Source organism: Phasianus colchicus, chromosome 24 (genome assembly GCF_987193195.1).
Source record: "Phasianus colchicus chromosome 24, bPhaCol1.hap1.1, whole genome shotgun sequence".
NCBI lineage: Eukaryota > Metazoa > Chordata > Aves > Galliformes > Phasianidae > Phasianus > Phasianus colchicus.
The window spans coordinates 645,353-660,315 of NC_143459.1; the positions used below are offsets into that span (position 1 = coordinate 645,353).

General features: G+C 53.5%; 1 protein-coding gene across 4 annotated transcripts; it reads right to left on the reverse strand.

The window, feature by feature from the left end:
• Positions 1-314: 314 nt before the first annotated feature.
• Positions 315-14,178, reverse strand: LOC149915093 (uncharacterized). Of its 4 annotated transcripts, XM_090123989.1 has the most exons (11): positions 13,234-14,153; positions 13,043-13,162; positions 12,329-12,490; positions 11,566-11,643; positions 11,166-11,225; positions 4,818-4,886; positions 4,606-4,677; positions 4,413-4,514; positions 3,593-3,697; positions 2,728-2,875; positions 315-2,542 (listed from the first exon to the last, which is right to left on the reverse strand). In XM_090123989.1, exons 2-11 carry the CDS (start codon positions 13,068-13,070, stop codon positions 2,488-2,490), a joined length of 879 nt encoding a protein of 292 aa, XP_089980115.1. In that variant the 5' UTR covers positions 13,071-13,162; positions 13,234-14,153; the 3' UTR covers positions 315-2,487. The 4 variants fall into 4 exon arrangements, with proteins under 4 accessions (XP_089980115.1, XP_089980116.1, XP_089980114.1 ...); XM_090123990.1 differs by lacking the exons at positions 13,043-13,162; positions 13,234-14,153 and adding an exon at positions 14,160-14,178 and having other exon boundaries at positions 316-2,542; XM_090123988.1 differs by having other exon boundaries at positions 316-2,542; positions 12,329-12,637; positions 13,043-14,153.
• Positions 14,179-14,963: the final 785 nt, after the last annotated feature.

Consider the following 14,963-nt stretch of genomic DNA (forward strand, 5'->3'; position numbering starts at 1 on the left):
TCCCTTAATCCAGACCCAGAGTGTCTCAACCGTGTCACTGCCAACTATAAGCTCCGTCCAGCCCAGCCCACCGCTACATACAGCAACGCCACTCCATCTCACCTGTCCTGCTCATCTGTCCTGGAGGGCCCAGAGCCATCCATCACACACAGCACACCAGTCACAGGACCCTTCCCACCACGCCTCATTTATTCTGCTGCTGATGTAGCTCGGGAGCCAAGCTAACCCTTCCAGCTCCTCTTGCTTATACCTCAAGCTGTGTATATTTCTGTAGAAACACGGGAAAAGAGCTTCGGTGTACACAGCTCCAAGTGGAGCAGCCAGCTATCTTGGCAGCACGCAGTGCCTCAAACTTTGGATGCCAATGTGAAAAACCAATAATGCTTAACAACCCTGCACATGGAGATCCGTAGGGCTGCTTGTTACCCTGAGAGCTCTGTCTGCATGGCTGAGTTGGTCCCAGTTTGTGCAAAGGTGGCATGGGACAGAGGGCATTGCTTTTGCCACTTGGATACAGCTGCTGGCTGAACTGGCCAAGACAGAGCCCACCCTGCGCGCCTTCCCATGTGCACATCCACCCCGAGAATGGAAGTCCTCCTTCTCTGTGTACCCCATTCCACCGCAACGAGGAAAGTAAACCATTTTGGCACCTGAAATGCTTCTGCTCCTGCAGCTTGGGCACTGCAGTCACAGCTCTGCAAGGGGTGACGTCCGCAACAGAAGGACTTTCCCCAAAGCAGAGGGAAAACAGGGAAATTCAGGAAGAGAGGAAAAAGAAGTCGCTTTCTAACTCGTGATGCAACTAGACATGGTGTGTGTCACAACACGAGGGGGCGCTCAGCAATTGCAATGATTTTGCAGAGGGAAGGAGAGAGGGAAGACCTTCCTCTCAATGCTGCAACGCCCCGAGGAGATGAGAAAATCAGGCAAAACTGCAAAACGGAGAACACCTTTCGGGGGGACCCTAAAGGAAACGGGGAGACATATGGCAGATGCAGCGGGACAGGACGTAAGTGGATGCAGTTTAAAAACAAATCACCCCAGCTCTTGCTTGGGCTGTTGCCCTTTGTTGCTGGGCATCCTGGGGATCCCAAACCTGCCAGCTGCTGGCTCTCCACCATACATCCTCCCTTGGAGCCAAGCACGCCTTTCCCAGCAGCAAGCAGCAGGCTGGAGTCAGCACCAAGAACAAAACCTCCTTGCACCTCTCCCTGTCCTTCTTCCACACGCTGTCTCTTAGTTTCAGAAAATAGGGCCAGACCCCAGTGAAACAAAAGCTCTGGGACAAAACTGCTGCTTTATTCTCCTCCTCCCCTTTCCTCGTCTACACCCCACAGAAAGGCCATCTGCCAAGCAAGGGGTGCAATTATCAGGTGTATGAGGGGCAGAGCAAACCAAGCTTAACTTCAAGGCTTGTTTCTTCCACATTACTGCCCCGACGTCTGATACAATCATATAATCATGGAATCATATAAAGGCCTGGGTTGAAAAGGACCACAGTGCTCATCTACTTTCAACCCGCCTGCTACTTGTAGGGTCACCAACCAGGCTACCACTAGCCCAGGCTGCCCAGAGCCACCTCCAGCCTGGCCTTGAATGCTTCTGGGGATGGGGCATCCACAACCTCCTTGGGCAGCCTGCTCCAGTGCTCCACCACCCTCTGTGTGAAAAAACTTCCTCCTAATATCTAGCCTAATCCTCCCCTGTCTCGGTCTAAAACCACTCCTCCATGTCCTATCACTATCCACCCTCGTAAACAGCCGTTTATCCAAGAAAAAGAACAGCGTAGGGTTTTTTGTTTGTTTGATTGTTTTATTGTGGGTGTTTAATTGGTTGGTTTTGGTTTTGGTTTTGGTTTTGGTTTGAAGGAGCTCATCCACATCCTGCACACGCTCCACCTGAACATCAAGTGGAGCAGGGGCTGGTCTTGCAGACGGAGTAATGCAGGAATTCTGTCAGGAACTTGAGGTGTATCTAGTTCATCATCTGAAACCTCTGCAACCAGACTGGAAGGGACCAGTCCTCCCGTGCCATCTGTCAGCTCTCCCTGAACCAGCCATCCTCATCCACATCTCCAAAGACGTTAACGTATTGTCCGGTGCTCGGAGGAAGCTCGCTTTCTGGGTCCTCATCAGGACCCTCAACAGGGTTGTAGCTATGGCGAGCTAAGAATCTTCAAATTATTGGTGACACTTGTCCTGGAGAGTGCAGGATGAAGGACAAAAGCTCTGCTGCTGATTCTCCGCTCTCACTTTCAGGGCCGTCCGCTGACAGAAAGCAGCACTCAGGACTGTTCCCGTGGACCTCTTTCGCGGCTCTGAGTTCACGCTCCAGGCCTTCCAGATGACTTTGAAGACCTTTGGCCTCTTGGATGGCAGAATGGAATGGACCGGAACTATTGCTGAGATTCTTGTTGGATGGGGCAAGAGTCTCTTTTGTTGCCTCTCCCAGCTCCATTCTGCCCTCACCTCCGGTTGGAACTCACTCCTAGTTGGTCTCAGGATGAGCTGGTTCTGCTGCTTTCTCTTCTCTCTTGCACACTCTGTGAGAAGGAGTTTCAGAAAGCACTACTCACGGACAGGAAATAAGCGGAAACTTGAAAGACTTGGCAACGTAAGTCCTGGCAGTGTACTGCCAGCAGCTGATTTGGCTGTCCAGGATCCTGGCACTACAAATGCTTCGTTGCCAAATGCAGCAATCAGGTGTTTTGGGGAAAAGCCAACTCACGGGTATTTTTTGCACATCCATATCACAGCACCACAGGCCAGCACCAGCGCAGACAGCAGCACAGCTGAGAACATCACCATGGCTGCGATGTGGCGCTTCCGCACAGATTTGTGAACAGCAGCCTCTGTGCTTTTCCCGGCATTCATCCCTGGAAGAAACGAGACAATGTCCCACGTTACCTTCACCTGCGCTACAGATGATCTCTCAGTGTGCTTCACGGACCCAAGAGAGCTTCACTAGCGGGTGCCTCTGCCTCTGGTGCCTAAGCACCAGGGGACAAGTAGGATCGCTTCCACCTCTCGTTGGGTAGGGAGAGGCTGCACAGGCACTACCCGTGTCTTCCTCTGGGCCGAGGGCTGTGCCCTGGGATCTGCGCTTTGTCTGTGGGGAGCACTGCAGAGCAGAATCCCTCACGCTTTCCCCAGCGCGCGTGTCCTGAGCTCTCCCGCAGGACACCCCCCGGGCTCAAGGTCGGGCTGCAGCCAGCGCAGGGCACAGCCGGAGCCAGCCCAGGGGAGAAACACTCCTGCAGGCTCCTGCCACACAGGACCCCGCTCATTGCCCTCAGGTGGCTTTGTTGCAAAAGGGCAAAGCTCACAACTCTCTGGGAACTGCGAGTGGTGGGAGCTGAGCAGCGTCACAGAGGTCTGCAAGTACCTTCTCTGGCACGCCGCTGGAACAACTCTCCACACCCCACTGAGGCCAGCCATTTTCAGAGAGCCATCCCTGGCTTCTTTTACACGTGCTCTGTGCTCACACGCCCAGGTTTGGCTGCTGACCTGGTGTGCAAGGGCAGGCAGCAAGAGCCTGCAGGCACACAGCGACTCTGGTTAGTGACGCTGGATGAGCACGGGACAGAAATTACCTGGCATGCCAGTTGTTGGCGCTGCCTGCGTTCCACTGTCCGAGACCGGCAGTGTGGGATGGCTGCCTTCCTGCAGTGCATCCTGCTCAGTTTCTTGGTCAGTTCCTTTAGAAGGAAAGCAGGACAGTAAGCTTGGACGTGATGTGCTCTCATCGGGAACTGAGCTACTCCAATCCCGAGCTCAGGCAAAGTCTGCTGGTCCCAGCCCCCCGCATCCACTGTCACCCCCTCCGTTGCCCAAGGGCATTTGGGCCCTCCCAGGAACTGGAGGGTGCCGACCCTCTCATGCCTCCTCAGGAATCAGCTCCTACGCAAGGCCCTCACACCCTGTGCTGTGAGCGTCACCATCCATCACATTCCACCCACCACAGCCAGCTATCTGCAGGCTGAAATTCAAGCTCCAGCACAAGCACCTTCAGAATCAGCGTCTCCAGCTCATTTCCAGCATTAGCAAAGGCAGCCATCCCTGATCGGGATGCTCCTCCTGCCTTCAACTTGCTCAGCTGCACAGAGGGCTTTGTATGAACAGAAGCACGGCACTCGCCATCTGTGTGCCATCTGGGTGCCAGCGTCTGCACAAAGCAGCTCTGACAAGTAATGGTCGTGCTGGGGGAGCAGCTGCCGCTGGGTCTCGGCTGGATGCAGAGTGGCAGCAGACCATCTCTGGTGCTCGACAGTGCCTGCAAGGCGTTACATGGAACACCACCGCAGCACGGCTCTGCGTGATCCCTTCCTGCTGTGCAGGCTACGGCTTGTCCACACATGAACGTCAGACCTCAGCTTCCCAGGTCTCACGGTGAACACACTGACGTATACCTACCACGCGCTGCCTTCTCCATTTCCTTCAGCAGATCCTTTAGGAGACGGGATGAGCCCGGGGAGTATCTTCCTCTTCTGGGTTCATCCTTTCCTCTTTCCGGACCTGTACAGAATGTACGAAGTCAAATATCACGTGCATGAAGTTTTGGAGACCAGCGGTGAGTCAGCGGAGTCAGTAAAGACAAACTACTCACCGCTGGGATTCCAGCTGGGCTCCAGCGCGGGAGGAAACGAACGACCGGGCAAAGACATCCATGGGGGCACTTCTGCAACCAGAGACCCGTGAAAAGTTTCACTCATACACTACAGCATCACTGAGTAGCAGAGCATATGGGGGATCGTGCCATGAAACGGCACTGAAATGGGCAATGAAAGCTCTCGCAGGAATTACAAAGCCATGACTTACCCATGCCATCCTCCAGAGTTTCGGGCCCAGAGCTCAGAGCGGATCCTGGATCGCCTGCTCCAGTCACATCTGCAAACAAACGCAGGACAGAACAACTCCCATTAAACATCCTTCCAGGCAGAATGACACAGGATGCAATTAATGCCGGGAATTCCTTCGCAACACTATTCTCTCCCTTCCGCACAGGAGCACCTTGGAAACAGTTCCTGGCTGCCTGCAGGAGCACCACCGTCATACACAACTAACCCCGTGCAGAACTGCCCAGAGGAACGCCCTCCTGGAGCTCACCCCAGCTCTAACCTCAACCGCACGGACTGGATTAAACCTAGGCTTTGGTACGCCTTGCTGAACTATCCCAGCCAAATATCATCTAATAGCTGTGGTAGTGAGGGTCTGGCGCCCGGAAGATATCGCGTTGTACGGGAAGACAGGGTCCCCCTCCCGATAGCCAATAGCATTCAGTGCCCAGGTTATATAAGGCTGTTTCTCCCGCCAATAAAGGCCTTTTGCCGTCCACCACATTGGTGTCAGCGAGCCGATGGACCGAGCGACCTGGGATTGGTCGCCGTGCCGTTCCCGAACCAGGTCGCCACGTCTACGATAGGCAACAAGTGGTGCCGAAACCCGGGATTGTCGCCTGGACAGGTGAACGGCGGCCGGAGCGGCAGGACCAGCCCAGCGGGGAGGACGCTCCCGGACCAACAAGGAGGATGGAAGTCCTTGTGAAGGTCGTATCGCAGTTAGATAAGCAGTGGGGCATCGATTCTAAGCCCAAAGATTTTTCTCTCGCTATTGCGAGGCTTTTGCGAATCGGGGTCATTGACCAGCCGGTGGTTATTCTCCACCCCGAAGTGTGGGATAAGCGCACTAAAGCGTTAACTGAGGAGACGATGTCCTCGGGCTGTGGGAGAAGCCTAGAGTCGTGGGGGAGAGTCGTGCGGGCCCTGCGCAGGGCCATGCGGGAGCGGGAGAGCTGGAGGGCAGCAGAGAGCCGTTTGTTGGCCACCCCGGGACTGGGAGTCGGGGCGGCCACGCGGACTTTGCACCCCTCTGACGATGACGATTACATGTCCTCTCAATCGAACCCCGACCCGCCCACGGAGGGACAGAAACGTGCTAAATCCTTCTGGGGTGGGTTAATCGAGGAGGCCAGGGCTGCCGCGGAGAAATCGGAGCCCGAGGAAATTTGGGCTCGACCGCCCCCCTATGCGCCCCAAGATGGCGCCGAGCCAGGAGAGGGAGGGCGGGGGGAGGACGCCCTTGGCGGGAACATCGAGGAGGTGTTAGATAAAGGCGGTGGGAGCGACCGGGAAGGTGAGGGGAGCGTGAGTGAAGGGTGGAAAGCCAATCAGAGCGGCCGTCTGAAGAAAAGCCGCTGTGGGGCGAACATCCCGCTGGGCAGAGGGCGGGACGAACCAAGAGGGAGGGAACGGCCTGCCCGCAAGGGAAGCGGGCGGGGCCGGAGCCTAACAAAAAGGTACGGGAAACCGGAAGTGGCCGCTCAGTCGGGCTCTGACTCCGGGTCAGACACTAGCTGCGACGAGTGGTTCGCAATTGACTTAAACTCGGAGGAGGAGGGAACGAATACGAACAGAGTTAAGAGCCGAAATATTCCCATCCAAATTAAAGAGAAACCGCGAGGGGGAGAAATCCCTCTTACAGACTGGAGGAAAATAAAGATTGCATGTGCTGACTGGGCCCCATCGGCCACACTAGTGTTCCCAGTCCGGGTGATGGATGGGGGACAGAGGGTCCACTCGCCGATAAACCCTAGGGATATACAAGCAATTGTTAAGGCAATTGCAGATAAAGGGCTTAACTCAGCTATGGTCTCCACCCTTATAGATGGTGTTTTTGGGGGAGATGATATGCTCCCATTTGACATAAAACAAACCTGTAGACTAATTTTTGATGGAGCAGGGATGATTGTTTTTAAACAAGAATGGGAAGATAACTGTGCAAGACAACTAGCTCAAGTAACTGGGGCAAATCACCCACTACATGGTTCCAGCCTGCAGCGGCTGATGGGTACAGACCCAACAATGATTACCCCCCAAGCGCAGGCCCTGGGCCTGCGGGCCCATGAAGTTATGACAACTACTCGTGCAGCCAGAGACGCTATTCGCACAGCCTCTAAAGTTATCGTTAAGCCATCGCCAAGGTCCACCATAAGACAAAATGAAAGTGAGAGCTTTACACAATTTGTGGATCACCTCCAGGCAGCAGTCGACTCCTCGACCCTGCCCGCGGAAGCGAAAGGCCCAGTTATTGCAGACTGCTTACGTCAGCAGTGTAATTTGGCAACCAAAGAGGTCCTACGGTCACTGCCAGTAGGGTCAAGTATTGCGGACATGATTAAGCATGTCGTAAAGGAAGAGCATCTAGCCCCCATTCAGATGGCTGTTCGCACCGCAATAGCTAATGTGATGGCATGTTTTAAATGTGGCCAGGCGGGCCACGTTGTGGCAAACTGCCCTCAGTTGGGGGATCCGCCAGCAGCGCTCCCCCCGCACAAAAATCAACCCAGAGGTCCATGTTGGGTCTGTGGAAAGAAAGGACATTTCGCCAAGGAATGCAGATCTAGAAACCAGGGAAACGGGAGGGGGAGAGGGCACCCAGGCCGCACACAGCCCTCTCCCAATTGGGACACGAGGCGGCCCAGTTACGTCAACCCCAGATGGGGCAAGACGCCCCCGAACCCACTGCTCCCTCGAGAAGCAACCAATTTTATGGTTCAACCAGCGACCCAGTCAAACCTGTCCCTTCCTCAGGGACAGCAAGAACCACCTCCTGGGGGCGAGACCCCAGGGTGGCCCTGGCAGTAAGGTGTGACAACCCGCCGGTGGTGTGGGGGATTTGTTCACTCTATAATACCTTAAATAGCACCACCATTAGTGTCCCTTTTCTGATTGATACCGGAGCAGATGTCACAGTTATTCCTGAGACAGATTGGCCCCCACATTGGAAATTGGAAGACGCCCCCATGGTGGGCGGAGTTGGGGGATTAACCCGAGCTCGGAGGAGTGCTCATCTGGTAGCGATCGCGCTCCACACTGAAAAGGGACTGGAGAAAGTTATTACCCTTTTCCCATATGTCATGCCAGGAGTCCCACCCCTGTTGGGGAGGGACGCTCTAGCCCTATTGAAAGCCAGGGTGACAAATTTACCATAAGGGCCACTGCTGCATACCCACTCCCGCCAATTAGACTGACGTGGAAATCGTCCGACCCAGTGTGGGTCGAGCAGTGGCCCCTGTCAAAGCCTCGAATGGACGCCCTTCTTGAACTAGTCGACCGCGAACTACAGCGAGGTCATATTGAGCCTTCCATTAGCCCATGGAACACCCCAGTTTTTGTAATATCCAAACGAACTGGCGAGGGGTTTCGCCTCCTCCATGACCTACGTGAAGTAAATAAAAGAATCCAACCAATGGGTCCTGTTCAAACATTGCTGCCCATGAACTCTATGATACCAAAAGGACTACCCTGTGCTGTCCTTGATATTAAGGACTGTTTTTTCTCGATACCTCTGCATGAGGGGGACAAGGAACGGTTTGCTTTTTCTATCGTGTTCCCAAACAGCCAACGCCCCAACCTACGTTTCCAGTGGAAAGTGCTGCCTCAAGGAATGGTCAACTCGCCTACTATCTGCCAGATTACAGTGGATCGGGCATTGGCACCGGTTCGACACAGTAACCCGACTGCAACCATCATTCAATACATGGATGATATCTTAATTGCTGCACCGTCAGGGAGCAAGGTGGACCAGTTGGTGTCAATGGTCTCAGAAATTCTGAAAACAAATGGGTTCGAAATTGCAAGCGCGAAAATTAAAAGAGGACCATGTGTGACTTTTTTGGGAGTGGGGATCACAAGTTCTTACGTGACCCCCCCCCAGATAAAAATCCATCGAGACATCAAGACGCTCCATGATGTGCAACAGCTAGTAGGGTCCTTGCAATGGCTCCGCAACACTGTCCTGATCCCTCCCGAAATCATGGCCCCCCTGTACGATCTTCCAAAAGGAAAAAACCTATGGGAGCAAAAAACTCTAACGACGGAAGCAATGAATTCCCTTGATTTTATCGAGCAACAGGCATCATCAAGCACGCTCGCGAGATGGAATCCAGATGTACCACTTGACCTGTATGTGCATTTTACTGAGGGAGGAGGAGTAGGGGCACTAGCCCAGGGGCCTCCTGAAAGAGCTCAACCAATACAATGGGTAGTTCTGGGAAAACCGTCACGTGCATTCTCTCCAGGAGTTGAGTGCATTGGCAACCTCATCTTGAAAGGCAGAAAACTCGCCCTAAGACACCTAGGCATCGAACCCGCCAAGATATATTTACCCTTCCGCAAACAGCTCCCAATGCAATCAGTGGCGATGTCAGAATATTTAGCTATAGCTCTCGTTGGATTTGGCGGAGAAGTCCAGTATGCTACAAAACCCCCCTGGACTCAAATGCTGGCAATTGTTGACATCGACCTTCCACCGAAAATCATGAACCGGCCCCAACAAGGACCAACGGTTTTTACAGACACATCCTCAGCTACCTCAACTGCTGCGGCGGTATGGCAATCAGGAGAATGGCACTGCATTAAAATGACCGATTGTGCGCTCTCAGTTCAGCAGTTGGAAGCAACAGCCGTAGTACTAGCATGTGGACTGTTCCCAATGGAACACCTCAACATAGTGACCGATTCGATGTTTGTGGCCAAGCTCTGCTTAGCCATGTCGGGACCTGGCGTGTCAACATCCAAAACAGCTCTAATGCTGGAAGAAGCACTTTTCTCCCGAAAAGGCACCATATCAGTCATCCATGTCAACAGCCACAACCCAATCAAAGGATTTTTTCAAATCGGTAATGACAGAGCAGATGCCGCTGCAAAAGGGTTGTGGACGCTAAAAGATGCCCGTCAGCTACACGAGTCTCTCCACATCGGAGCTAAAGCGCTAGCGAAGAGATGCAGGATCTCAGTCGGTGACGCAAAACACATAATTGCCACGTGTCCCCACTGCCAGAAAGCACCACTGTGGTCTAGTGGAGTCAACCCCAGAGGCCTTAAGGCCTCCGAGGTGTGGCAGACGGATTTCACACTATGTCAATTGCTGAAACATCGAGCATGGCTAGCAGTAACTGTAGATACATACAGCGGAGTGATCGTGGCCACACAACACCTTAGAGCCGACTCCAAAGCAACCATCCAGCATTGGCTTACGGCCATGGCGTGGCTTGGCGTCCCTAGTCAGATTAAAACAGACAGCGGTCCAAATTTTGTCTCTAAATCAGTCCAGGCATTTGTTCTGAAATGGGGCATAACCTTAACACACGGCATCCCATATAATGGCACAGGACAAGCCATAGTCGAACGAGCGAATCAAACGCTGAAGTCCAAATTGGAGGTATTGGCAAAAACAGAAGGTTTTGCCAATGTTGTTCCCCCAAGAGACCAAGCACGCCTGCTAGCAACCGCTCTTTTAGCACTCAATCAGTTCCCTAGGGGGGAAGAGACGAATAGCCCCACACAAAAACATTGGGCCACTCAAGCGCTAGAAGAAGGCCCGTTAGTTGTAATTAAAAACGAGCTGGGAGAATGGGAACGAGGGTGGAGGCTAGTCCTGACAGGGCGAGGATATGCGGCAGTCAGAAAAGATGGTAAAGTTAAGTGGTGTCCACTTAAGTGTGTTAAACCGGACCTTCACAACAAAACTAACGAGAACTGTGAGTTTCTGTCCACAGGACTGGATCATCGAACGCCCTTGTAACCTGTACGACCCGACGGTGAGAGAGGACGACAAGTTGACAAAACACCCTGATATCTACCTCAGCAGGACCAGTTGCGATGATCGTAATGACACTGATCTTCGGACCCTACATACTGAATAGACTTGTGTCATTTGTTAAGAGCCAATTAGAAGAGGCTGACATCACGTTGGTAGAGCACCAACAACTGTTATAAGAATGTTCTTGTTCAGAGCACCTTATGTTTTCTATTTGAGTTTTCTATTGAAGATTGTTCTATTTGAGTTTTCTTTATATATTGTTATATTTTACCTAATTTAATTGTGCATAGGGAGGGGGGATATGTGGTAGTGAGGGTCTGGCGCCCGGAAGATATCGCGTTGTACGGGAAGACAGGGTCCCCCTCCCGATAGCCAATAGCGTTCAGTGCCCAGGTTATATAAGGCTGTTTCTCCCACCAATAAAGGCCATTTGCCGCCCACCACATTGGTGTCAACGAGCCGATGGACCGAGCGACCTGGGATTGGTCGCCGTGCCGTTCCCGAACCAGGTCGCCATGCCTACGATAGGCAACAATAGCAAGGAAATGAAACCTGGTGACTTACCTCCAGCATCCCCCTCAGATTCGTAGACAGGATCCTCTTCTGTTGATTCACCAGCAGGGCCTGCAGGCACAAGTGTGATCAGACACAGGTGAGGAGAGCTTCCAGCACGTGTGGGGGCCTCCTTTTCCCTGAGTGACCTGTAGGCTCTGGCGGTGGGCCAGGGAATGCCACGGCCCAAATACAAAGCTCTGGGCTCTCTCAGCTGAGGAGGGGCAGCGGTAACCTTCCCACTGAAATGTGGCAGCTCTCCAAGTAAAGAAATACTCACGCCTCCACTGTGCATGCCCTTCAAGGCACAAACAGGCACGGAAGATCTTGAGAGGATCTTAAGTAAAATTGCACCCAAGTAAACTAGGAGAGCGTGAACGTTTCTGCCTCCAAGTTAACAGACACAACTTACCTCTGGGTTGCCCCACAGGCACAGCCACAAAATCCGGACCCAAACGATCATTTGCAAAGGGAGCACCAAGCGCATCATCTAGAATCAAGAACAGACGAGAGAAATTCCCATTGCATGGTGTGATCTCCTTCTCCCTCAGTCACTGGATGTGGGTCGTGGAACGGCACGGGAGAAGGACTCAGGTCTCCAAAGTTGCAGAGTGGCCAGGATTGACCTGTAGGCTGGCACTGGCAGCGTACACAGTACTCTCCCCAAGCCGTGTGCCACATCCCTCACGGACCGCAGGGAAGAAGATGCAGCCCCCCGGGGCTTTCTTCCTGGGAGGCCGCTAATGACCAGGAAGGTCACGCTGAAGCACTGGAGGAAAGCACGCCTGTCTCCTCCTCTGGGCTGTGGGCCGGGGCTCCGTGCTGGAAACTGGCATTCATCTATGGTACCAGGAGTACCGCGAGCCTGGAGCAGAAATGCTCACGCTTTTCCCAGCACACATCGTTTGAGCTCTCCCCAGGACATCTCCCAGGATGAAGGCTGTGCTCCAGCCAGCAAGCAGCAGAGCCACAGCCCGGCATGGCTGGAGCCAGCTCAGGGGAGCAGCGTTGCCACAGGCTCCGCTCGGCTCCTGCAGTGCTGCCCATCACCCCCTGCCCAACACCACCCCCGTGGAAGGCAGGCCCCAGGGAAGTGTGGCACAGGGCTGTGGGGACGCAGCCTGACTTCTTGCCGCCAGTGCTGCTCAGTTTGGGTCCCATTTCTGCCCACCCACCTGCTCCCGGTGCTCGCCACGGAGCAGCACAGGTCTCCCGGAAACACATGGCCATCAGTAGGAGGAAGAGGACAAGGCGGGCAGGGGCCATGGCCCCCCACACTCGCACCATGCTTCCAACACCACCGCTGCAGCCACAGTGAGTGTCGCACAGAGCGAAGCCTGCGGCACAGCACAGCACAGTCAGAGGACGGGGCATTGTGACCTCACGGCTCCGAGATTCCGGGTGGCGGCTCCCCGCGGGCTGCCGCTCTTGTGATGCACTGCACCAGGGTGCTTACGTCATGGAAACGCAGACTCATAGAATGCCTTGGGTTGGAAGGGACAGTAAAGAGCTTAGAACCCCAGCCCCACTGCCGTGGGCAGGGATGCCACCCACGCGGTCATGCGGCCCAGAGCCCCATCCACCTCCAGGGATGGAGCAGCCACAGCTTCGCCTGGCAGACTTTCATAGTGCTTCAGCTACCCCAAGAGGGAAATATTTACAGCTCTGTGCTCCCACGACACCTCAGGCCATTGAGGACGAGATGCAATGTGGAAATGGGGTCTGGATCAAGGGCGCTATCGCACAGGCTATCCATGCATGCGAAACGTGCTGCAATTAAGCAAGCCGAGCAAAGAAAGCCTCTCCGGTATGGAGGGTGATGGCTGAAATACAAACATGGGGAAGCTGACCTTCCCACAAACCTGCCAAGTCAAGTGTCACCTGCTTACATTTTTGTTGATAGATCTCCAGTTTCATCTGCTTTCCTTCAGTTTGCCAGTACCTCGGCTAAGGACATCCCCTTTCCTGCACCAACTGTATTTCCCACGTAGCGTAGCGCGCTTCCAAGCCTGAATTTAATCGCAGAAATTGAAGGCTTGCTGGCTGGCACCTCCCATCCCCAAAGTCCCAGTGAACTCACCCACTGCTGGCAACTGGACGCTCGGTGGCGAGAGGACCATCACCTATAGGTCCCACCTGGCTCTCCAGAAACTGCTGCACTTTTGGATGCGGAGCAACAAACACAGCGTCCATACAACTCCGCCACTGCATCAGACCCTGCCACTCTCCCTACGACCAGGCAAAGTGCACAAGGCAAGCTGAACTGCTGAACCAGGCCCCACACAGGGCTTGTGCTTACGTATTTGTAATCAAAATACAGCATGCATTTTTTCATTCCTCTTGTCTAGTTACCTCGTGACAATAAGCCCTGTTTAGTGCTTATTTCTTATCTTTGTATTATTCCTTGAGTAATAGCTTCCAGCATGTGCACCCACGCAGAGAGGAGTTATTGAGTGAGGTGGTCAGAAGGGCAGCAGCTCCTGGCTGGCCACGTGCACGGGCTTCTCAGCCACATATGCCAGCGAGGTGTGGGCACAGCCGGTAGAACAGCTCCTGGTGGTAATTCTTGGTCACAGAGCACTGCAGTGCCCGGAACAAAGCCAGCAGCCCATCCCTACAGAGACCCCTGTCAGGTGGGGCTGGGGCTGCAGCAGCCCCGCCTCTTCCCAGTCTTAGCAAACGGCAAGTCAGTCCAACAGCTCTGCTTTGAGTAGAACCGGAATTTATCTCAGGCACGAGGTCCTGAAATCTGGAAAACCCCGATGTTTCCAGGTGCAGGTAGTACAGGCAAGCATAGACATCAGATGGCTTTGTACACCTCGTGACCTGCCCAACAGGAAAGGAAGCCACTGTGTGGCTAAACTGAGCCCATCAGGCAGTTGTAAGTTAGTTGAGTCCTCCTATGGAGTCCAAAGTGAGTGGAAGTTTGCTACAACACTTCACCTGTGGTGAAGGCAACTTAGTTTCAGCGAGTTTTGCCTTACTAATAATGGAAAAAAAACCCACCCAAACAATTACGATAGATGCTGCAAAAGAAAACTCCTCTTCATCTTTTGGATGGAAAGTCAACGACTGTGTGGAATTTCCCCTGGAAAGCTGCGGGGCCTTCTTCCACTGCAATCTCTCTGCTGTCTGACACAACGGGAGAGCTGCTGTGGCCTCGTGTCCGTGCCTGTGCCTCCTCCAGGGTGAGCAGCTTTGTGGGAGGAGAAGAAACCCACAGGGACTTGGGCCACAGTTAACAACTGCATCCTGTAAAGGAAAACCACAGATAAGAGCGAGAATCAGCAAGCAGCAGCACGGCCATCACAGCTCTGGGGGTGGTGCTGTGTTTTTCTAAGACTTGGTTATCCTAGTCTCTGGAGGATGATGTCAAAATAACCACTTTGTCACAGGCACATTTATGGCAAAGGACATACTCATAATTGAGAGCAGCTTACTGTATTTAAGCAAGCAACCAAAACTCCTAAAAAGTGAGGACAGGTCCGTCAGAAACCTTCACTGCCGTGCTTGCATCCAGCTTCGTCTGCATGCAAAACATTGTCACGATAGTGACAGTTTTCTTCTTATGAGGTCTGGGTTTGGTCACTCTCAGCATCCAGCAACAGGAAATGCTGCACGCGACTGCAGCAGCTACAACCCAGTGTGCAGGTGGACGCCAGGATCACTAGCACAACAACACATCATCAGTAGGGTAAAACTAAGCTGTCACACGACGGTCTGCGTCTTACTCTTGGCCTGCTTACAGCCTGTGCTTGGTTTTGGAGACAAACCTTTAAACTTCTACCAAAGTAGCTCACAGTGCCAGCT